General features: G+C 18.3%; 7 protein-coding genes across 7 annotated transcripts; 3 read left to right on the top strand and 4 right to left on the bottom strand.

The window, feature by feature from the left end:
- Positions 1 to 4,240: 4,240 nt before the first annotated feature.
- PRELSG_1202300 (conserved Plasmodium protein, unknown function) lies at positions 4,241 to 7,304 on the top strand (the record flags this gene model as incomplete). Its single annotated transcript, XM_028677786.1, has 3 exons — positions 4,241 to 4,309; positions 4,390 to 4,608; positions 4,848 to 7,304. 3 exons carry the CDS (start codon positions 4,241 to 4,243, stop codon positions 7,302 to 7,304), a joined length of 2,745 nt encoding a protein of 914 aa, XP_028534140.1.
- Positions 7,305 to 8,079: 775 nt separating this feature from the next.
- PRELSG_1202200 (conserved Plasmodium protein, unknown function) lies at positions 8,080 to 8,849 on the bottom strand (the record flags this gene model as incomplete). Its single annotated transcript, XM_028677785.1, has 3 exons — positions 8,080 to 8,163; positions 8,285 to 8,614; positions 8,784 to 8,849. 3 exons carry the CDS (start codon positions 8,847 to 8,849, stop codon positions 8,080 to 8,082), a joined length of 480 nt encoding a protein of 159 aa, XP_028534139.1.
- A 562-nt stretch (positions 8,850 to 9,411) lies between these two features.
- On the top strand, positions 9,412 to 10,873 carry PRELSG_1202100 (conserved Plasmodium protein, unknown function; the record flags this gene model as incomplete). Its single annotated transcript, XM_028677784.1, has 4 exons — positions 9,412 to 9,452; positions 9,526 to 10,331; positions 10,497 to 10,616; positions 10,821 to 10,873. 4 exons carry the CDS (start codon positions 9,412 to 9,414, stop codon positions 10,871 to 10,873), a joined length of 1,020 nt encoding a protein of 339 aa, XP_028534138.1.
- A 370-nt stretch (positions 10,874 to 11,243) lies between these two features.
- PRELSG_1202000 (GTPase-activating protein, putative) lies at positions 11,244 to 13,499 on the top strand (the record flags this gene model as incomplete). The annotated part of the gene is made up of 1 exon (XM_028677783.1): positions 11,244 to 13,499. The coding sequence occupies one exon, from the start codon at positions 11,244 to 11,246 to the stop codon at positions 13,497 to 13,499; it is 2,256 nt and encodes a 751-aa protein (XP_028534137.1).
- An 880-nt stretch (positions 13,500 to 14,379) lies between these two features.
- Positions 14,380 to 18,164, bottom strand: PRELSG_1201900 (glycosyltransferase, putative; the record flags this gene model as incomplete). The annotated part of the gene is made up of 4 exons (XM_028677782.1): positions 14,380 to 14,440; positions 14,561 to 14,616; positions 14,708 to 17,964; positions 18,074 to 18,164. 4 exons carry the CDS (start codon positions 18,162 to 18,164, stop codon positions 14,380 to 14,382), a joined length of 3,465 nt encoding a protein of 1,154 aa, XP_028534136.1.
- A 1,100-nt stretch (positions 18,165 to 19,264) lies between these two features.
- Positions 19,265 to 20,323, bottom strand: PRELSG_1201800 (conserved Plasmodium protein, unknown function; the record flags this gene model as incomplete). The annotated part of the gene is made up of 3 exons (XM_028677781.1): positions 19,265 to 19,338; positions 19,415 to 19,577; positions 19,763 to 20,323. The coding sequence occupies 3 exons, from the start codon at positions 20,321 to 20,323 to the stop codon at positions 19,265 to 19,267; spliced, it is 798 nt and encodes a 265-aa protein (XP_028534135.1).
- Positions 20,324 to 21,242: 919 nt separating this feature from the next.
- PRELSG_1201700 (RNA-binding protein, putative) lies at positions 21,243 to 22,978 on the bottom strand (the record flags this gene model as incomplete). The annotated part of the gene is made up of 2 exons (XM_028677780.1): positions 21,243 to 22,566; positions 22,887 to 22,978. 2 exons carry the CDS (start codon positions 22,976 to 22,978, stop codon positions 21,243 to 21,245), a joined length of 1,416 nt encoding a protein of 471 aa, XP_028534134.1.
- Positions 22,979 to 23,122: the final 144 nt, after the last annotated feature.

The raw sequence follows: 23,122 nt of genomic DNA, 5'->3' as shown, positions 1-23,122 counted from the left end.
GTAACGATCGTGTAACTTTATTTTTAAATTATTAAATTTTAATATGATATGTTTCAAAAAGTGTAATTATACATTTTTTTAATTATTTCAACAAAAAAGGTTATATAATTCAATGATAAAATTCTAAATAAAAAAAAAAAAGAAATTATTTTTATATACTTTTTCACAAGTAAAAATAATGAATATGTTTATTTTAAAAAAAAAAAACCTTCATTACGTTTAAAAAAAAACCCTCGTTACATTCAAAAAGGCTTGTAATAATTTTTCAGCAATTTTTATCCGTTTTTATTTATTCTCAAATAATAAAACTATGAATTAAACAAAAATATATATATATAGAAAAATAGACTTATATAAACATAAATTAAGAGAAATATGTAGATTAAAAGTAAAAAAAAAAAAAAAGCTAATACACAATACAAATAAAAAAAATAAAATAAAAATACATGCAATCCTTTTTTTATACATTAAAAAAAAAAAAAAATACATAGATTTCCATTGTCTCACAAATTTTTAAAATGAATAGAACAAAGTAGAAAAGTTAAATAAATATATTTCATAAGTTATATATGAATCATAAAAAAATAAAAATACATATACTTGAATTTATGTAATTTACACATGATTATAAATATTAAAAAAAAATATATTGTCATCTTGTTCATTTGATATATGTAGATATGTTTAATGTTTTCTAATATTTTATGAATTTTTTTTAGAAAAATTTGCTTTATTTCTTTAGATAAAAAATATATACACAATATAATATTTAAAAATGTTAATTCCCCTTTTTTTGTACAATAATTTTATTTTTGATGTGTCTTGTTAAAATTTTGAAAAAGGTATGCATGCGATTAAACCATGAATAAAAATTAAAATAGGCAATGTTATATTTTAAATATTAATCTCAATATAATCATAAGTACATATATACGTGTATATATCTGTATATATGTATATATATATATTTATATATATAATAATAATAATAAATAAGAGGAAAAAACTATTAATATAAATATCCATTAATTGAAATTTTTTAAATTTAATACTTTATATAAATTAACTCAATTTTTATTCTTCTTTTTTATTGCAACTGTATATTAGCTAGATACATAGGATAGTTAAGTGCTTTATTTTCTCTTTTTTTTTATTACATTTTTTACTTTCACTTGTTTTTGTTTTATAATTATTTTTTTTTCTTCTTCTTTTAAATTTAGAAAACTCCTTTTAATAATAAGCTTTTTAAAAGAATTGCACTATAATTTATTTTTCTTTTTTATATCACATTTATTAAATTATATATATATATATATATATTTCTTTTTTATTAATTTATTTAATTTTAAATTAATTATATACTTGATTTTAATACTTCTTGTATATTAATTTTATGCTACAAAAATTTTTTGTTAGAAATTTAATATTTATAATAAAAAATGCATAAATCTATTTAAAAATTTATGAATATATATTATGATATTTTTATTCAATGTGACGTGTGTAACAGAAGGGAAATTTTTTTTTATTTTTTTAAAAAGAACATTTAAATTTTTTATTTTAGAATCGAATAAAATTTAGTAAGCACAAACTTATTTTTCATATTTGTATATATATATTTCATTGAAAATATTTTTTATTTGTGCTTGATGAAAATTGAGTATCATTCATTTAAAGTTGTATATTTATTAAAAAAAGAAAAAAAATAAGCTTTGAAATTAGTAATTTATATATATGTATATATTTGTATATATGTATATATGCTTATTAATTTTTGTACTCTTATTTTTTTTTGTGCTCCTTTTTTTTTTAGTGAATATATATATATAAATAAATATGAATGTTTACTTTTTTTATGTGCTTTTAATTTTTCCTTATGAATCTCTTCCTTCATTTAGTATCTAATTATTTTTTAATTTTTAACTTAGTGCTTTTTTATTTTTATGTTCTTATACTTTTTTTATTGTTGTATCGAAAAAAAAAATTAAAATAAAAAAAACGATTGTCTTTTGTTGCACCCTTAAGCATTGTTTTTTTTTTTTTTTTTTTATTAGTAGAACATAAGAAATAATTCATTAATAATAATAAACTATTCTAAACATATCCGTTTCTATTTATTTAAATATGTTTACGATACATATATTTATGAAATTTTTAATGCCAAAATCAAAAAAAAAAAAAAATATAAATCTACTTATTTTAAAAAAAAAAAAACAATACGTATTTCTTAGAGAATAATTTATGTTATGAAGTTGTCCTTTTTTTTTTTTAACAAGAATACGAATAATAATTCAATATTTTATCATTTTTATTATTAATTTAGCCATTTATTTTTATTTTACGTAATTTTATTAATTTTTTTTTTTTATTATTTCATTATTTTTTTTTTTTTTTTTGATTTAATTACTAATCTTTTTGTTTATATTAATTACGTTTTTTATTTTATTAGTTATTCCATTTTTTTTTTTTTAATTATTAATTTTTTTCTTTTATTTTATTAGTATTCCTTTTCATCTTATTAATTTTATTTATCCTATTTATTTTTTAATAATTATTTTCACTTATTTTATTAATCATTTTTTTCATTTATTTTATTAATCACTTTTTTTTTCATGTTATTAATTATTTTAATAATTCTTGCTATGATTCAAAAAATATAATAATCATTTTATATATATTCCGAATTTTTTATGTTATTATATTATTCTTTTACGATAAAAAAAAATATATATATTTATATAATTTTTTGTCTATTATATATATATATATATATATATATATATATAATTACAAGAAATTACAACTGTAACTTTCTTAAATACCTTTTGTATATTTTATTTTAATTTTTGTTTTGAAAATATAATTTTTTATTTACAAATTTTTTTATTGTTTGTCTAATTAAAATATAAAAAAAAAAAATAAAATAAAAAAAATAGATAGCTCCTTAATATGTAAAAATATTTTTATAATGCTACTTATTTATTATTTATACAAGATATGCAATTTTTTAACAAATAAAGTTTTTGGTATCCCTTTTTTTTATGAATATATAAATATTCTTTTTAATACATAAATTTATTTTTTTTTTTAAATATTTCTAAAATATTTATATGTAATTTTTATTTATAGAATAATTTATATTTATATAAACGATACAATTAATTGACTTTTTACAATATATACAATGTGCCTTATTTTATTCTGAACTTCATATTTAATTTATTATCTCTATTTTACTTAATATAATCAGATATACATTTTATTTCAAGTATATATTTGTGTTTCTTAATTAAAATTTGCACATATATACATATGACAATTTATGTATTACTTTTTTTTTATTTATTATTATTTTATATGTATTTCATTACTTTTCTTTTTAATATAATACCGTTTTTTCTATTTAGTTATTTAATTTTTATTAAAATACACTATTTTTTATTATCTTTTCTGTCAATATGAATTTTTTTTTCCTTTTTTTTTGTTAATAACTCTATAATGAGAATTAAACAAAAAAGATTATATATTAATACTTGTTTATTTATTTATTTATTTTTTTTTTTTTAATATTTTATTTTATATTTTTTTTAATTTATTTTAGAATTTTATCATTAATTTAAAATAAGAGACAATTAAAGAATGTTTGTTCGAAGTAATATAAAGCTTATATTTTTTTTTTTATAAAAGTAAAAATATATCTATATAAATAAATATATGTATATTAATTCATGTAATTTATTATAAACCGTTGTAATAACCAATATAAATAAAGAATGCAACAATATTTATTATTATTATTTCATTGCTTTTTATTTATTCATTTTTTTAATTATTCTTTATTTATTTTAGTTTTTTTTTTTTTTTTTTAAATTTTTTTTTATGCATATAAAAAATAAAATAAAAATATTTATTGGCTTATCTTATTAATATATATATAAATTGTTCATATATGGTTGTTTAATATTATAGAAAAATTCTATTCTATCAAAAAAAAAGAAAAAATTAAAATGAAAAATAATAGAAATTTATTTATGAATATTCTTTTTTTTAATTCTTTAATCATTTGTCATTTTTATTTTTTTTTCATTAAATAATTATTTTATTTTATATCCTTATTTTTTATTAGAAATATTGCTTATTAATATTTTTTTTTTTTTTTAAATATCATTTTTATATTATATCATTTTATTTATTATTTGTTTTTATCTTTTTTTTTTTTTGATATTATTATACTTTTAAAATGGAAAATAAAATATACAATTTAAATATTCTTAAAAAATATATAGAAAATAATAGAAATAAGCTAAATGTAATTTCTTTTAATATATTTATTTTATATATATAAATTTCTATATTTGTTCATATGTTGTTTCTTTTACTTTTTTATAGGACTATAAAACGGAAAATGACTCAGCTAAATTAAGAAATAATTTATTCTTAAACTTAAATGTTCCAATTCCTGCATTGAATCACATCATTGACGAAAGTAAAAATATGATAAAAGATGACTTTTATAATGAAAAATATAATTATGAAACATTCAAATACTCTAGAAACCTCTTAGACATAATTATGAAAATTTCTTTAAAAAAAAATTGTTTTCAAAGAGTAATTAAAAAAAAAAAAGAAAAAGAAAAAGAAAAAAAAAAAAAAAAAAAAAAAAAAAAAAAAAAAAAAAAAAAAAAAAAAAAAAAAAAAAAAAAAAAAAAATAATAATAATAAAATATAAAGATAAAAAGATAAGATGTAAGAATAGAAGCACTTTTATAAAGAATAAAATGAATAAAAGAAAATAAAAAAAAGTTATAAAGTATAAATAATATTAAACATTCTTTTTTGTTTTATAGAATCATGAATATGAAAAAAAAAAGGATACAAATCAAAATGGCAATGTAGGAGAAAAAAAAAGTACGTACAATGATAAGGAAAATGAAATAAGTAAAAATGGTATTGTTGATGAAGAAAGAAATGAAGAAAAGTTATCGTGTTTGCATAATTTTGATGTGAAAAATATTATTTCTGAAGAAAAAGAAGAAGAGATTAATTATTATCCTGGTTTTTGTAAACAATTGGGAGCAAAAGGGAGAAGATGTATGTTAGAATTAATTCGTAAAGCATATAGAGAAAATACTTCCTTATGTAAAAATATTTTATCTCATAAAATTAAGCCACCTGCTTGTATTTCAAACTTACCTTTCTTTAATATTAATATGCTATGGAAACTCTCTTACGAATTTGGTGTTTTTGATGAAGCATTAAAAATTCACAAAATATATGGGCAAAATTCAAACCCTCTTAATCAATATTTAAAAAAAGGTAATAGTAGTGACTTATTGAAAAATAATAAAAATAAAGATACAAAGAAAAAGAGAAAGAAAATTGATATCTTCAAAAAAGAAAGAAATAACAGTAATGATGAACATAATGCAAATGTTAAAAACAATAATAATTTTAGTATATTGGAAAATAGTTCGAAATCTATTAATAATATGATGTCAAATGAGATAAATTTAGAAAAAAAAAAGATAGAATGTAATGAAAATAATAATAAAGATAGTTTTTCTTCTTATGATTTAAAAGTAAATAACAATAATGAACAGCAAAGCAAAAAGAAAAGAAGGAAATATCAGGAATATGAAATACATAAGGAAGAAAAAGAATATATGGATAATGTAGAAAAACAAGAAAATTCTAATAATGAAAAAAAAAAATTAATTTTAGAAGAACTTAGCATAAACAAATATTCGAATAATTGCTTCAAACGAAATTCTCAGGATGATTGCATATCATTAATTATTAATAAAATAAAAGAAAATTTATTGCATAATAAAAAAGAAAATTCATGTAATAATTTAAATAGTTCAACTAATGATATTGATGCTTTCAAATCTTTTCATTTAGAAGAGTCAAATAATTTGGAAAAGAAAATTAAAAATATATCAAAAGAAGATACTTATTTTAAAGTATGTAACTGTAATTGCCACAGTAATTGTAATTATGATAAAAATAAATGCGAAAACGAAATGACCGATATTATTAACTTAATAAAAAATGATCTCATCTACACGAATGATAATTCTATTGAAATGATTAATAATTTATACCTTAATAAGAAATGTGAAAAACATAAAATTAATTTTGTAAATAATAAGTTAAATAAAAGTTTAATAAGTCATATTAGAAAAAATATTAAAATAATTAATGATGATGATATAAGAACAACTAATTTTGACAGTGCTATGGAAAATGTTTATGAGTTAAATTTTTTAGATAAGTTACTTTATAGTTTTAGTGATAGAAATGCTATATTATTAAACATAAATAAAAAAAATATATTTACAATTACATGCAAAGACAATCAAGAAAGTGATCATTATTTATTACTCATTCCTTTTAAAAAAAATGAAAAAAAAAATAATATTAATAAATGTGATGAATTGGATATAGATAGATTACAAAATGGTAGCAATACACCTTTGTTAAATCAGAAGAATAATTTCAATTTTGATATTAATGTTAGCTGTAATAAAAAATTAAATGTTAATAATACAAAAATAAAAGAACAAAGTTCTCATCAAAGCTTTAATGAATGTAATGATTATATTAATGAAGATAATAGTAAAGTGAAAAGTGAAAAAATTAAAAATAAAAATAAAAATATCAATAAAAAATGGCAAAATTTTGCTAACATAGGATCGAAAAAAGAGAATCGTAGTTTTGACTCAAAAATATATGAATGTTTATCTTGTAAGCTTTCTAGTGATACATATAAGAATCCTTTTTATAAATCTGAGAACATAAAAAAGAACTCATTGATTAAAAATAAATCACATATAAACGGAAAAGGTTTTGAAAATTTTAACTCAATATTAGATACTCTTACAGATAATAAAAAAAATTATATGAAGTATTCCCAAGTCTCTCCTATACCAACTGATGATTCTACAACAGATTATAGCAATTTAAAAAAAAGTGAAAATTATATTGATAAAAATAAAACATCACAGCTATTTACTGATGAAGAAACCAATAATAATGTAAGCAATGATTGCTTTCACTCTCCTAGTAGCCGCTTAACAAGTATTGATTCAAATAAGTTCATACATAATAATAAAAGAGAATACACACAAAAAGAGAGGGAACATCCTAAGAAACGTATTAATGATTCTTTAAATTCATCTTTTCAACAAATAATTAAGCAGTGTATAGCAAACAAAAAAGATAACACTATAAATTTATTGAATGAAATTATGTCAAATAAAAAAAATTTTTTAAATTGTATGAAAAATAATATTTACCATTAAAAAAAAAAATTATCAATAATATGAACATAAAGATTATAATGACAGCAAAAAAATTGAAAAAAAAGATCTTTTAAATTTTTCAAAGCAAAGAAAAATGAATAATGCATTTAGTAAAAATATTATATTAGATTTTATTAAAACTGTGAATCAGAAAAATGTTAATTACAAAAATATAAAAAGTTTTGAAAAATTGAAGTATGAAAGTTCTCTATGATAACTATAATTTATATAGTGAATTTTACACAAGTATAAAAATTAGGAAATTTAAGAAAATTCACATTCTCAAATTCTTTTTTTGTTGTTCATTTCATGTATATATATCCTATTTACTGTATTTTAATATTAATTTCTCTTTAAAAAAAAAAGTAGAATAAAGTTTTCGTTGTACTAAAAATTTATGTTCACTCATTTGTATTTAAACATAATTTATTATAAATTTTAAATTAATAAATATGTATATAAAAACAGAACTTTTTTAACTTTTTAAAAAATATGAAGAATTTAAGATCTTTTTTTTTATAGAAAATTGACTTCTTTTTTAAATTAATTTTTTTTCATTATTACTTTTAAATATTAAGTTCAATATTAGCTGTTTGCAGAATACAATGTTTAATTTAAAACTTTTTTTTTTTTTATGTTAAATTTTTTATAAAACGTAAAAAAAAAAAAAAAATTAAAGAGTTTTTTACTTTTTTTTTTTTTTTTTATTAAAATGGTTAATAATACAAAAAAAAGGAAATAACCATTTTCTTATCTCTGCATAGCTCTTATTTCCTTACATATTACTGGCAATAAAGAAAGGTACACATAAAATACATGAAATGATTATAGGAGAAAACATGTCTAGTCTAACATCAACCTAAAAAGAAAAAAAAAAAAATTACATTAAAGCATAATTAAAAAAAAATAAAATATATATATTTATATATAAATCAAAAAGATATATTGATTTCATAATTTATAAAATATTCTTATTTTACATATTCTGATAGTTTATATTTTTTGGGTGGTAAAGGTATTTTCATTCCATTGTATAAATATTTTGTAAATATATTTTTCTTTTTTAAGTTTTCCCTAAAATCTTTTTGTGCAATAATGAAACTATAACTACTGTTATAATCTAACTTCCTATCAGCTCTTTTTATACCTTTTATTTCTAAAGGCTTCAAATATGGAGAATATTTATACTCTATATTTTCTGTATCTAAATTTTTATTTACATTTTGTAAATTCTTTTCTACATTTGCATTTTTATGTTTTGTTAATTCTTTTGATGAACTTGTATTATTTCTACTTAAATTTCCTAATATCTAAAAAAATTAAGTGATAAAAAAAATTACATATATTACTACTCTATTTAAATATGAAACACATAACCTCTTATTTTATACAATACTTATTCAATTGTTTTATATCACCATTTTTAATTTTTATTCTTTTTAATTTAAAAAAATTTCATTTTCTTAAAATTAAAATTACCTTTTGATTGATAACTCCTGGTATAAATGTATTGGTTTTCTTGAAATGATTTAACACTATCGTCATTTTTTTTTTTTTTTTATTTATTTAAAATTAAAATATTCTAATTATATAAATAATTAAAAATATTTTAACAAAAATAAATTTTTATCCTTTAATTCATTTAAAAAAAAAAAAATTTATTATTTAAAAAATATTATGAAAATTGTTTGTAATAATAATATACATAAATGTATGTATATTTTTTTTTTTTCTTTTTTTTTTATTGTGTATGAACAAAATTTCATATTGAAGCATGCATTATGCCCCCACTTTTTTTTTTTTTTTTTTTTTTATCAGAACACTCAGTGAATTTATCATAGAATAAGTTTTTTTCTATATAAAAAAATAGAAGAATATTAGTTTTAAATTTAGTGCATAATGAAAAAAAAAAATGAATAATAGTAGTAGAGAAAAAGAAAACTATTAACTATTTATATAAAAGAATATTTAAGTGTAATATATGAGTAAATGGAAGAACAATCATTTTAGAATTCATAGTACTATATTTCTCAAAAATATATACATATATATATATATATGTATACATATTTATATTTCTCTAATTTTTAATTTTATATTTAAAAGAATGAATGAAGAGGTTACAATAAATAAAATCTGTATCAATGAGTAAATAAAAAAAAAAAAAAATTTATAATTTTTATAATTTTTATTAATTCATATATTTTAATTTTTTTATTAGATTTGATATATATGCAGCTTTTGAAGATGAAGGATATATAACAAGCATAGATATATTAAATAATATCATTGCTACAACCAATACAAAAAATATTATTAAAATATATGATTTGAATGAAAAAAAAGAAAAACTAACTTATAGTATTGAGGATATAGTTATTAACGATATTAAATTATTAAAAACATTCAAAGAAAAAAATGATTATATGGTTGATTACAATGTAGAAGAATGCTTATTCACGGTTTATGAAAATAATAAAAAATGTAAAATATATCATTTTAATATGATAAATAAAAAAATAATACATAACTTTGAATTTTCAAATGAAATTGTTGATAATAGCTTTGTTGTGCATCCAAATACTCATATATTTATTGTTGCATTAAGAAGTAAAGAATTGTTAATTTATCATATAAAAGATAAAACAACAATTTATAAAACAAATATTCAAAATGAAAACTGCATAGTTAGCTATAACAAAACAGGAATAATATATGCTTATACATTTAATATAAATACAATATATTTATGTAGTTGTTTTGGAGATGATTATAATGATGAATATTTTGCTAATTTTGATATTTCAAAAATAACAAATAATGGCAATTTCTGTACACACATCGACTTTTCTTTTGATGAAAAAAAAATGCTTATAGCAACTAAATACAACTATATATATACATTAGATGCTTACACAGGAGATATATTATATTCGTATAATTTCATTTACGAAAATAATTCATCTCATTTATCTTTCTTTTTATCGTATCCAATTTATTCATTCGACTCAAATTTTATATTATCAGGTAACTATTTTTTTCTTTTTTTATTTTATTTTATTTTATTATTTTTTTATTTTTTTTTTTTTTACTTTATTTATCATTTTATTTTATTTTTTTTTTTTTTTTGTTTTATTTTTTCGTCTTTACTATTTTTTTTGTTTTTTATATATCAATGTATTTTTTTTTAAGGTGGAAAAGACGGTTATATACATGTATGGAATATAAAAGGAAATTACGTGTGCAAAAAAAAAATTGGAAACAATATTTTGTTTATTAAATGGATTTATAATAGAGTTGCTTTTATAACAAGTAAATTCTTTTATTTCATTTTTATTAATTATATTAAAAGAATTTTATTATATATATATTTATTATTTTCATTGTATAAATTCATATATCTTCTAAAATATCTTTTATTTTATTTTAACTTTTCATCATTTTATTATTTTTATTTTATTGTTTTATTTTATTTTATTTTTTTTTTTTTTTCCCCCTTTATTATTTCTATTGTAGCAAGTAACTTTCTTTTGATCTGGAAACCACCCAAAAAAGACGAAGAAAAATGAAATGTGTTAAAATATTTTTTTTAAAGTAACATAGAACTTAAAAGTTATTTTTTTAAAATGTTTAACATTATTGAATCTTTTTTTTATTTTTCTTTATTTTTAGGAACTAAAAAATGAAAAAAATATGTGGAATAAATACATTTTAATGAATATATCATATTGGAAAAAAAAAATATTTTTTTTTAAATAAATTTTGAAAAAACACATTTTAATCTTTCTTTTTTTTGTTAATATTCATTCAGTTTAATTTCTAATTTTAATTAATTTTTGAATTTAAAACTTTTTTGTCGTTTCTTTTTAAATTGTGTATATTTTTATATCATTTCTGATTAAAAAAGCTGTTTTTTATAAATAATTAACCGCAAATATAATGAAAGAAATAAATGAAAATATCCTTAACTTTGTTTCAGACATTAGAAAAATTGAAATATGGAAATATATCTATAAAGAGAAATTAAAACTATTTTATTTAAAGAAATTAATTCAGAAAGAAATGATAATAGAAGAAACTTCTATCACACAAAAAGGATGTACAGAAAAAAAAAATGTATATATAAAAAAAAAAAATGATGATAATGAAACAGTTATCAACAACACTAACGTAGATATAAACAAATCTCTTTTTTTAAATTCTCCATTGTATTATGATAGCTATGTTAATTTAAGGAAAGATGATGAAATTTATAATACAACAATAAAAGATAAAAAAAATGTCGAATATATAAATGAATATTCTTTGGTTAAAAATAATGAAAATATATATAATAATAGTAAAAAAATTTCAAAAGATACTGGGGAACTCAATGACAAAATAATTATTGATAATAATTCAAAGAATTGTATAAAAAAAATTATTATAAATGATTCTGTTAAAGAAAATAAAAATACAAATTTAATTGGAGACTCCAATGATTTTTATATCTTTAACAACAATTTTAAAAACATTTACAGCGATGGTGGTGATAATATCCATAGCAAAATGAATGCTGTTAAAAATAAAATTGATGAAGTCAATATTTATAATGATAATAACATAGATAGTAATAACAATAAAATAAATAATGATAATTACAAAATAAACATAGACAGCAATAAAAATGATAATTCAATTATGATCCAAAATTCTAATGATGAAAAATCTGGATTTTATAATAATATAAATTATGAATGTATAAAATGCAATAAAAAAGATAATTTACATCTCTTTAAAAAAATTTACAGCTATAATAAAAAGGATTTTAAAGCAAATGAAAATAATCTAAAAAAAAAAGTAAAAAATATGAAAAATTTAAATCAAACAAATTTTAATTTTAATAATGTTTATGAGTGTTACTATGATGATGAAAATGAAAAAAACAAGAATATGCATGATTATGCTTTCTTTAATAAGCATTCTAATGATATAAAAGCAAGGAAATTGTTAATCAAAACTGATAATAACAACTGTGATTATAAAAAATATAATAACGATAAAAATGAGAGACATAAAGATCATTATAAAAATGAAAAATGCTTATATTATATAAAAAAAGAAAATAAAGAAACCAAAAATTCTAATGATGAAACACAAACAAAAATCAATAATAAAATACACCTAAATACTAACAATGACAACTACTATGTTAATCCATGTACATCAAATTTAAAAAATAGAAACTCTAAAAATATTGAAATGGATAAAAAAATTACCAGTTCTTTTAATATATCAAATAACTATAATAATAAATTAATTTCAAATAATTATAATTATATAAAAAATATATTTATTAGAATGTCTTTAGAACAAAAAAAAAAGTATTATGTTGAATACAATAGAAAAATAAATAATATTATAAAAGATGAAGTAATTAAGGGAATTCCTGATCATATAAGAGGATTTGCATGGCAAATATTAGTGAAATCATATATGTATAAAGAAAACAATGGAGGGAAAAGGTATCAACACTATTTAAGTATAAATAATAAATACGAAAGTGCAATTAAAAAAGATATTAACAGGACATACCCAAAACATATTTTATTTAAAAATAATTATGAGAAAGGGCAAACAATACTATTTAATGTTTTAAAGGCGTATAGTAATTATAACAGTGATTTAGGATATTGTCAAGGAATGGCTTTTATCGTGGCAACTTTTATTTTATACATGAGTGAAGAAGATGCTTTTTTTATGTTAATAAGTTTATTAGATAAATATAAATTGAATGATCTGTTTTCATCTGATATGCCTTTATTAAATGAATATCTTTATATATTAGACCAATTATTATTATTCTTTTTTCCAAAGATACATAATCATTTACAAAAAGAAAATATACATTCTAGTATGTATGCATCTCAATGGTTCATTACTCTTTTTTCATACAATATCAACATTTTATATTCTATTAGAATATGGGATTTTTTTTTTATACATAATTACACCTTTCTTTTTAAAGTTGCCCTTGCATTTTTTAAATTACAAGAAGATATAATTTTAACTGAATCATTTGAAGATATTCTAAACAGATTAAAAATATTATCAAAACATGTTGAATTAGATTTATTAATTAAAACAGCTTTAGATATAAATATAAGCAATGATTTAATTAACAAAATATCATCAAACTATAAATTTCAAAAATAAATAATATATAGACCTTTCTTATTTTTAGTCTTATATATTTCTTTTTATTTATTTATTTATATATATTTTTTTTATAAAAACCAAAAAAGGTAATAGAAATATATATATATATATATAATATTTTTAAATTACAAAACAAATTGTTATAAACCAAAAAAAAAAGTTTTCATACTATGTTTAAAATTAAGATATATATATATACACAATATTAATACAAATTAAAAAGATATAGAAAATCACAAAAACACATTAAATAATAAAAATTCATAGCTTTAAAATAGAAAAGAATAATTGCGAAATTATTCATGATAAAAAAAAAAAATCTAACATTTCTATTAAAATACAGTAAATACAAAATGTGCAATTGTGCATCTTCTATGCTTTAATTTATGTATACATATAATATATTTTTTACTATTTTTAATAAGGGTAAATTAATATAATATAAATTAAATGTATTGATAAATTTTTTCCCTTTTTAACTTGAAAAAATTGAAACATATGCAACGCAAATAAAGTAGAAATGAATATAATTTTATGCAAAATTAGGTCTTATGAAATACATAAAAACAATACTTTTTTTTAAAAAAAAAAAAAATATGATCAATAAAGAATAAAATACTTCTATATAAATTTATTTTGAATAAACATTTTCCGCATATATGTGAACATATTTTTTTTTTTTTATAGAATAAATATAACAAACTACAAAATTTAAATTTACTAAAAAAAATTACAACATAAAGAATACACATAAAAAACATAAAAAAAAATATTAAATATAATTTAAATTAAGAGTGAGCTATTTTTAAATACTATAATTTTATCTTTCATATCATTTAACGAAAAAAATAAAATGCTTAAGAATAGTAACCCATATCTACAAACTAGCTAAGTTTTTCAATAAATCATAAACCTCTTCTGTATCATTTAAATAATACCTGATTTAAAATAAATAAATAAAGCAAAATAAGTAATCTATAATTTAAAATACTTCTTTGTAAATTATTTTTTACTAGATTTCATAATTATAAATTTATTTTCTAAAAAAAAATTCTTACTGTGCATCTGAAGGTTTCATCCCAACGGTGCATGTAAATAAGGATGTATCCATTCTCTATGAAAAAAAAATATAATAAATATATTAGTGTATATACTAATACATATAAAATTTTGTAAATATACATATAGACTGTTTTATTTTTTACCTGAACATTTTTATTATTTTCTGATTGTTCAGAATTTTTTTCTCCTTCCTGTAAATTTTTTTTCCATGATTTTAAAGCTCTAAACATGTCTTCATCAGATATATCGTCTCCTATGCAAAGAATACTGTCAAATGTGTATCCAAGATACTCATACAGACTTAATATATGAATAACAATCTTCCCTTTATCTATATTATTTAATTTCACCTCTAGATAGCCTTTTCCATTGACAATACTTACAGGATAACCAATCAAAAAATCTTTTAAATATGTGTGCAACTCTTTAGCTTGCATACTACCAAAATGAGGATCAGCATTTCTGTACTGAAAAACCAAGGAACTTCCTTTATTACATATAATTGCTCCTTGAGTTCTTTTTGCATATTCTTTCATTAATTTTGAAACAATTATTTTCCAAGTAAAATCATTTTGCTTCGATGTTTGCCTCCAATTTCCTCCTGTAATTTCATTATTTTTATAATAGAATCCAAGTTCTGCACATAAGTTAATTTTAGGAACATCTTTAAACCATGAATCCAAAATATTTTTATCTCTTCCTGATAAGATAATAACTGTAGTATTTTTATCTTCAATAAGTTGATTAAGACATTTTATTATATCTTCACTTGGTGGTATTCCTATAGCACTTAACTCCTCTCCAAACAGATGAACATTTCTGTAATCCGGCAATAAAGTACCTTCACAATCTAATAATATCAGTCTTTTTCTTGATTTCTTAAAATTATGTATTACCATGTTTGCATCCAAATATTTAAAGTTTCTATCAATTTCAAATAATCTTTGTGTATTTCCAAATCCCCATGAAATATATACTTTATTGTCTTCTTTTCTACAATTTTTTAATTCATTTAAGATACCTAAACACCATTTTGTTGTACTTAATTTTTCTACATATAAAGCATCAATTTTAAATTGTTTTCTTTTATTTTTATTAAAATTAATTGCTTGATCCATTGCTTCTGCAACCTTTTCTATATTCCATGGATTTATTCTTATCGGAGATGACAAAATAGAACTACAACTACTCATTTCAGATAAAATAAGATTCTTCTTTTTTTTGTTAATATTATTACAATTTGCATGGTTACTATATTGCTTACATACAATATATTCAAAAGGATTTAAATTAAAATTGTCTCTAATAGAGGTATCTAAAAAACAGTCAAAACACTGAAATAGAAAATATTTTGATTCCAAATTTAATTCACTTATTTTCAAAATAATATGTTTTTCATCATCATTTAACTCACATTTTTTATTTAATTTTTCCTCTTCATTATTTTCGTTGTTGCCATTACTACATTTGCATTTCCCTTTTTTACTAATAGTATATTTTAGATGGTTAACAAAAAAGTTGTGTGTGTAACTTGAATCTTTTGAATTACACATTTTATATAAACTAAGATATTTTTTTTTGTTATTAAGATATATATTTTTGCAATTAGAAATTATTCCTTTTCTCTTATAATTCTGTTTGTTTAAATATATTTTTTCTTCATCTATTTTTTTCAAATCGTTGTTACTGTTTGTATTGCAATTTTTTAAAGTGATATTATTTTCATTATTTAATTTTTTGGGGACATTTTGCTCGCAAAAATAAAAATTTGTATCTTCATTGATACGTTTTACACCTTCTAATAAAGTAAAGTTATTTTCAATAGATAGAAAATTCTCCTTAGAATTATTATTAATGATATCATCACCTTTATTATTACTAATAACAGCGTCATCATTAATACTATTAATATTATTAGAAATACTATAACTGCTAATATTGTTTATGTCTATTTCATCATCATTTTCATTTGCAAAGCTGGTTTTGCAATTAAAATTTGTTTTCTTATTCTTTAAATAAGTATGATACTTTTTATTTATTTCATCGACTAAGCTTTGTATTTCCTTAAAAATGACATCAGTTTTAAGTGATCTTAAGGAGTTAGCTGAAATATATTGAACTAAAATAACATTTCCTCTAGCATATTCGTAATTTTCTAGAAAATAATTGAAAGCCTTAATCTTAAAAAGTAGGCCATTAAATATATTACCTCTTTCATAACAACCAAATGTATATTTCTTATCAGTAATATGTTTAAGTAATTTTATATTTTTGTCTACATTATTTGAATTATTTAAAATGTTAGTTATAATAGATGGCTCAATTTGCTCATGCAATATTTTAACAACTATGTCTCTATTACAATATGTTATTGTTAATACCCCTCCCAATTTGAAATAAAAATCTAAATTTAATAATTTTTTTGAGATAACCAAAAAATGCCTAGCATACTCGAATGTATTAAAACCAATTAAATCACAAGATAATAATGATCTCAAAATTTCTTCTCTTTGTGGTAATAGCCGATAAATTTCCGATGAAGGAAATGGAATATGAAAAAAAAATGCAGTAGGTATTTTATAACTTTTTTTGGATAAATAGCTAGGTAGTAATAATAATCGATAACTATTTATCCAAACGTAATCAAAAGTTTCTACATATTTCATCATTGAATCATAAAATATTTTATTTATAAGTTTATAATTTTGCCATCCTTCAGTATCAAATGATTCTTGCTTGTAAATATCAAAAATATTATGAAATAAAAATAATAAATTTTCATTACAATATTTAATGAACTCTTTTGTTTCCTTTTTAGGTAAGAATATAGGAATACAATTTTCTTTATCCAATCTTTCTATTATTTTTTTTTTTAATTCATCACATTCTACATATATACCAGGATACCCAATAAAAAATAGTTTTTCACTTATTTTACTTTTTTGCTCAAATAATATAGATAACATAGAATTCTTATTCTTTTCTAAAATCACTTCTTCATTTTCTATTTTCACAAGCAATGGTAATTTAAAAAAACACATAAAAATTCGAGAATATTCATCCAATTTTTGCTTCCTTCCTAAATCATGAATTAATTTTAACTTTTTCTCTAAATTTTCTTCATGCTTTAATATATTATGATCAATTGTATTAAATGAATTGTGTAGTGATCTATATAATCCTTCATCATCTTCAATAAACATATCATAACCAGTTGCAATAATAACTTTATTTTTCTCTTCACACCATATTACTTCATTTTTATTATTTATTTTTATATAATTGTATTCTATTTCTTCTTTTAATTTTACATATATAGGATTTATTGTATAAAATAAATTATAAATATTATCTTCATCAAAAGGTACCATTTCAATTGCTTTATAAGGATCCCATTGGCCTTTAAATAAAAAAAAAATAATAATAAAAATAAATAATAAGAATAAAAAAAAAATAATAAAAAAAATATACTATATATGTATCTGTAATATAAATTTAGTATAGTCTACCTAATTCTAAGATATTTCCAACAACATAAACTCTTTCATTTTCATTTGCTTTACATTTTATTCGAAAAAATAATCTTGTATAATAAACCATCACTGCTCTTCTTCTTTATCCTTTTTTTAATTTAATATAAAACACCTAGTAAAAGGAAAAGATGTTACAATTAAAATACTATAGTAAACATATAAAAAAAAATTATTTGCTCGACAATGTATATTTGTAAATATTTTTCATAAACAAATGTGAACTGTTTTTTAATTCTAGATTCATTTTTTAAAAATAATATTTATGCACGTGCAAATTTACTTTAATAGAATATATGTTTTTTGAAAATTTTTTCTTTTCTTCTTATTTGATATATAAATGTGAAATTAAAATGGTTTGTTCCTAAAACTTTGTTAATTAAAATTTTATATAATAATTTAAAATATTCTACATTATTAGATTTTTTATATTTTATTTTTTTTTTTTTTTTTTAATTATATTATCATTTTTTTTTGATAATAAAGTCTTATATACTAAAGGGCATTAATAATATATAATATTTATTGATTTTTTACTATTTTTATTTTTTTGTTGCGCCATCGACTTATTGAAGTATTATCCTTTTCTTTTTTTTTTTTTATTACATATTAAAATAAAATATATTCAATGTTTTAATAGAAATAGAGAAACTGTTGCACTATTTTTTGATATTTTTTTTTTTTTTAAGTAAAATATTAAAAAAATATAATTTCATAATTCAAATATTTTAATTTATAAAATAAAAAAACGAATGATAAAAAAAAAAAAATTATATATTATTAATTTCATGTTAAGGTAAGAATCAACATGTTTTATTAATTTAATAAGAAAAAATTTATATAAAAAGTATAAATATTTATGTGTAAAAATAAAAAATAAAATAAAATATATGCTATATATTTATATAAAATAAAAAAAAATTAAAATAAATTATTAAAAGAAAAAAAAAAAAGAAATATAAAGCTACAAAAAAATAAGATAAAATTTAAATACCTTTTTACTCAATTTAGAATATCAATATTTTTTTTGCTTTGAGCTTTTATAATATGGATTATTGGTATTGAATGAATTTAAATTATTTCATAAAAAAAAAAGACATTTTAAAAATATAAATGAAAAATGAAAATTATATACAATGATATAATAAAAATTGTTGAAGAAATTTATTTTTAAAAATCTAGAAAGTCATCCGAAAAATCATCAACTGGTAATTTAAAATCTTCAACAAAAAAAGAAATGAACTCTAAAAAGATATAGAATATTGTTTAAATAAAAAAATTTTACAAATTTATTATAATTTTATAATTTTAATTAAATACCATTTAAATTCCATATATATTCTTTTGCATTTTCATGATAAAAATTTTCAAGTAAGGAGAAATTTTTTTTGATATTTTCATTTTGATCAAAAATATTTTCCTTATCTTTATTATTCTTTACAAAAAAACATAAATTTAAAATATTTATATAAAGATCCCATACCTATTAATAGATGATGTTTATAAAATTAAAATAATTTTTTTTGGAAATATAGAATTAAAATTTTTTTTGAAATACTAAAATAATTTAGGAATACAAAAAAATATTAAGAAAAATTTATACAGGAAAAAATATGATATATTTCTACATTTTATATACACATAAGTTTTTATTTTTTGATTCCTCACTTCGTCGACATAATTACATTCGTTTGAATTAACATATTTTGGTTCTTCTTTATTGTACTCGTAAAAATAAAAATCATCATTTATATTTTGTTTATTTAATTCACTAAAATATAAAATTTCAACATCATTGATAAATTTTACACTACTTAAATTTTTTAAAAAAGAAAATATATATTTAGAATCAGTACATTCTAATAACATAATAGAATATATATTTACAAAAAGACTAATTCCTGTAATTAATTTATATTTCTCTTTAAGCATAAAATTTAATGTTTCACTAATATATTTTTTTTGTTTTATATCATTTGATATTTTAAATACGATTAAAAATCTACTAAAATATCTTTCTTCTCTTAATTTTTTTTTAAAAATATTAAATAAAGAAATATTACTTTTTTCTTTTTCACTTTCTAAACTATAGTCTGTTTTTATATTTACAAAGGTATCTTTTAAATCGTTAGTATTACTACATTCTTTAAATAGAATATTTTTATTCAATACAGTCGAAATTTCTTCATTTTTTTTTTCTAATAGCGCTATCCTCTTATTTTCATTCATATTTCTAAAATTTATATTAAAATGAATTTATATTTGTGTAAATGTATATAATATTATACGTATATACTAACTTTTATAATACTAATGAATTATATAATATAAAGAAAGTATAACCTAAATATAAAGCTCATTTTATTATATTTTGTTTTATATACAAATTGACTCTTTGTATAATTTCAGAGTTCAATCCCTAATAAATTTTTTTTGTCTCATTATAAAAAAAAAGAAAAAAAGAAATTGTCTTTTTTTTTTTTTAAATCTATTATTAAACTTATAATTTTAGCATAAAATTTATTTTTTATATTTTACTAACTTTTTATTAAAAAATAGATAAATGAAAATTTATTTATTGAAAAATATGAAAGTAATATAAAAGATAAAATTAAATTAAATTTATACAAAATAAATTAAAAAAAAAATTAAAAAACACAAAGTTTTTAGGCCTATATATATATATATAGAGAGAGAGAGAGAGAGAGAAAAAAAAAAAAAAAAGAGAATTTCTATATATAAAAAAGTCAGAAAAAAGGTAATATTATATAATAATATTTATAAATTTACAAATATGTAATTTTTGTTATAATATTTAACTTAGAAAAAAATAGAATACCAAAAATATTTTAAAAGCTAACTACAATTTTTTTTTTTTTTTTTTTTTATAATTCTTATAATTATGTATAATATTATTAACATTGGTTTCTATAACTTCTACTTTCAATATATCTATTAACGTTTGAAAAATATTTAATTAAATTTTGTTCATTATATGTTTTAAATAGAAATTCCCAAGACAAAAGTTATATATGTTTGAAAATAAAATAACTTTTGGTGACTCAAACAACTATCTGTTGCATTATTTAGAAATGTATATAAGGAAAATAAAAATTATATATATATATATATTAACTTCTAACATTTTTTATAATTTTTGCTCGTACAAATCTTTGATAATGGGTTTTACATATGTATTGTATGTATGTTCATCACATTTTTCCATTTTGATGACCCTTCCTTCATACTTTCTATTTGACATATTGATGATACTATTATCGACTGAAGCAGGATTTTCAAATTCTATTATAACGTCTCCAATATCAAAAGGTGTGTTCTGTGCGTACTTATGTGTAATTAAAATGGCGTTAATAATTATACCTTGACTGTGAAATCCATCTTTTATATCTTCTAAAATTACAGAATAATCTTCTTCATTAATTGATTCTTTTGAAACAATTTCTAAGACCCTTAAATATTTGGTAGACAAATTGGAGTGATCTACTACGTTACTTTCTGATGTCTCTTTGAGAACAGATAAAGGTGGAGCACCCGGTGGAGGAGGTGGTTTACAATATGGGTTGTTTAAGTTACTTGAATTCATAATATTTAATAAATTATTATTTTGCTTATTAATATTTTGAAGTAATAAATTTTGATTTTGTTTAACAGTATTTGTAGAATAATCATTTGGTCTAGAAACTTTTAATGCAACACCTTTACAAAGCATCCCATCCATAGTAAGAGCTCTTTCCGTTTCTTCAACTGTAGCAAATTCAACAAATCCATAATTACCTTTATCTTTAGCAAACCAAACATATAAAACAGGATTAATATTTTCATCATTACAATATTTTCTTTTCTTCATTTCATTCCATACAATTTCTTGAAAGGCATTTTCACTTAATCCTAAATGTAATGGCAAATTTCCAAAATACAATCTTCTCAATTTTCTTGTGGAATTCATTACAGCTGGATCTAAGTGAAATAAATTCGATTGATTCGTTTTAGCTACCCATTGAAAACCATCCCAAAAAACATTAGTTGTCTCATGTCCTTCCATATCAGCTAATTTTTTAAATCCACCTGCCCTTTTAATACATTCTGCTTGTAATTTTCTTCTTTTTCTCTCTCTAGATCTTGATCGTTCATGAGATGTAGATAAATTGGGATTTAATTTACTAGATTTTTTTTTTTTTTTTCTCTTTTCACTTCTTTCACTTTTTTCATATCTCCTTTCCCTTTTTTTTTTTCTTTTTTTTCTTCTATATTCATCAGAACTATAGTTATCAGTGGAATTCTCAGACGATAATGCTGAAGAACCAGAACTGCTTACTGAACTTTTATCTTTTCTTCTCTTTTTTTTTATGTATTTTCCTTTTGAATAATTATCTGATGAATTACGTTTTATTCTATGAGAATTTGATCGGCTTCTTTTTGCTTTAGAAGAACTTCTCTTTTCTTTTGAATATCTAAAATAAACAAAATGAAACAAATATTAAAATAAAAATCACTAGCAAATTTTAAAATATTAAACATCAAATATATATATAAACATTCGTCATACACATTCTTTTTTATTTCTATCATTATAAAATATATATATCAAAATATGTTATAAAAAGTATTATGCATTTCTAAGACTAGAAATAATAATATAAAATAATTTTTAGTATTAATTTCATTGTTTTTAAATTTTTTCATAAAATTTAAAAAAAAATTGTTTTACTATTAGCAATGTATTATTCATATATATATTTTTTTTTCTTTTTATTGTATTTAATTTTTAAACCTTTTCATTTCTTCATTTTTGTGTAATCTTTTTCTATCATCATTTTCAGATATATTTTTAGATTCTTTTTTCTTATTGTCCTCAACCTCCATTTTGTATATTAATTTGAAAATAAAAATCACAAAAAAAAAAAAAATTTAATAAAATATTTAGATTTATCACTCTTGTATTTTAAATTTTAATAATAAGCATTTCATGTTTTAATCCAATCGAAACTCTTTAAGAAATTTACATCA

This window comes from Plasmodium relictum (genome assembly GCF_900005765.1).
Source record: "Plasmodium relictum strain SGS1 genome assembly, chromosome: 12".
Lineage (NCBI taxonomy): Eukaryota > Apicomplexa > Aconoidasida > Haemosporida > Plasmodiidae > Plasmodium > Plasmodium relictum.
The sequence above is the reverse complement of the archived record's forward strand: the minus strand, read 5'-3'. Positions and strand labels throughout refer to the sequence as shown.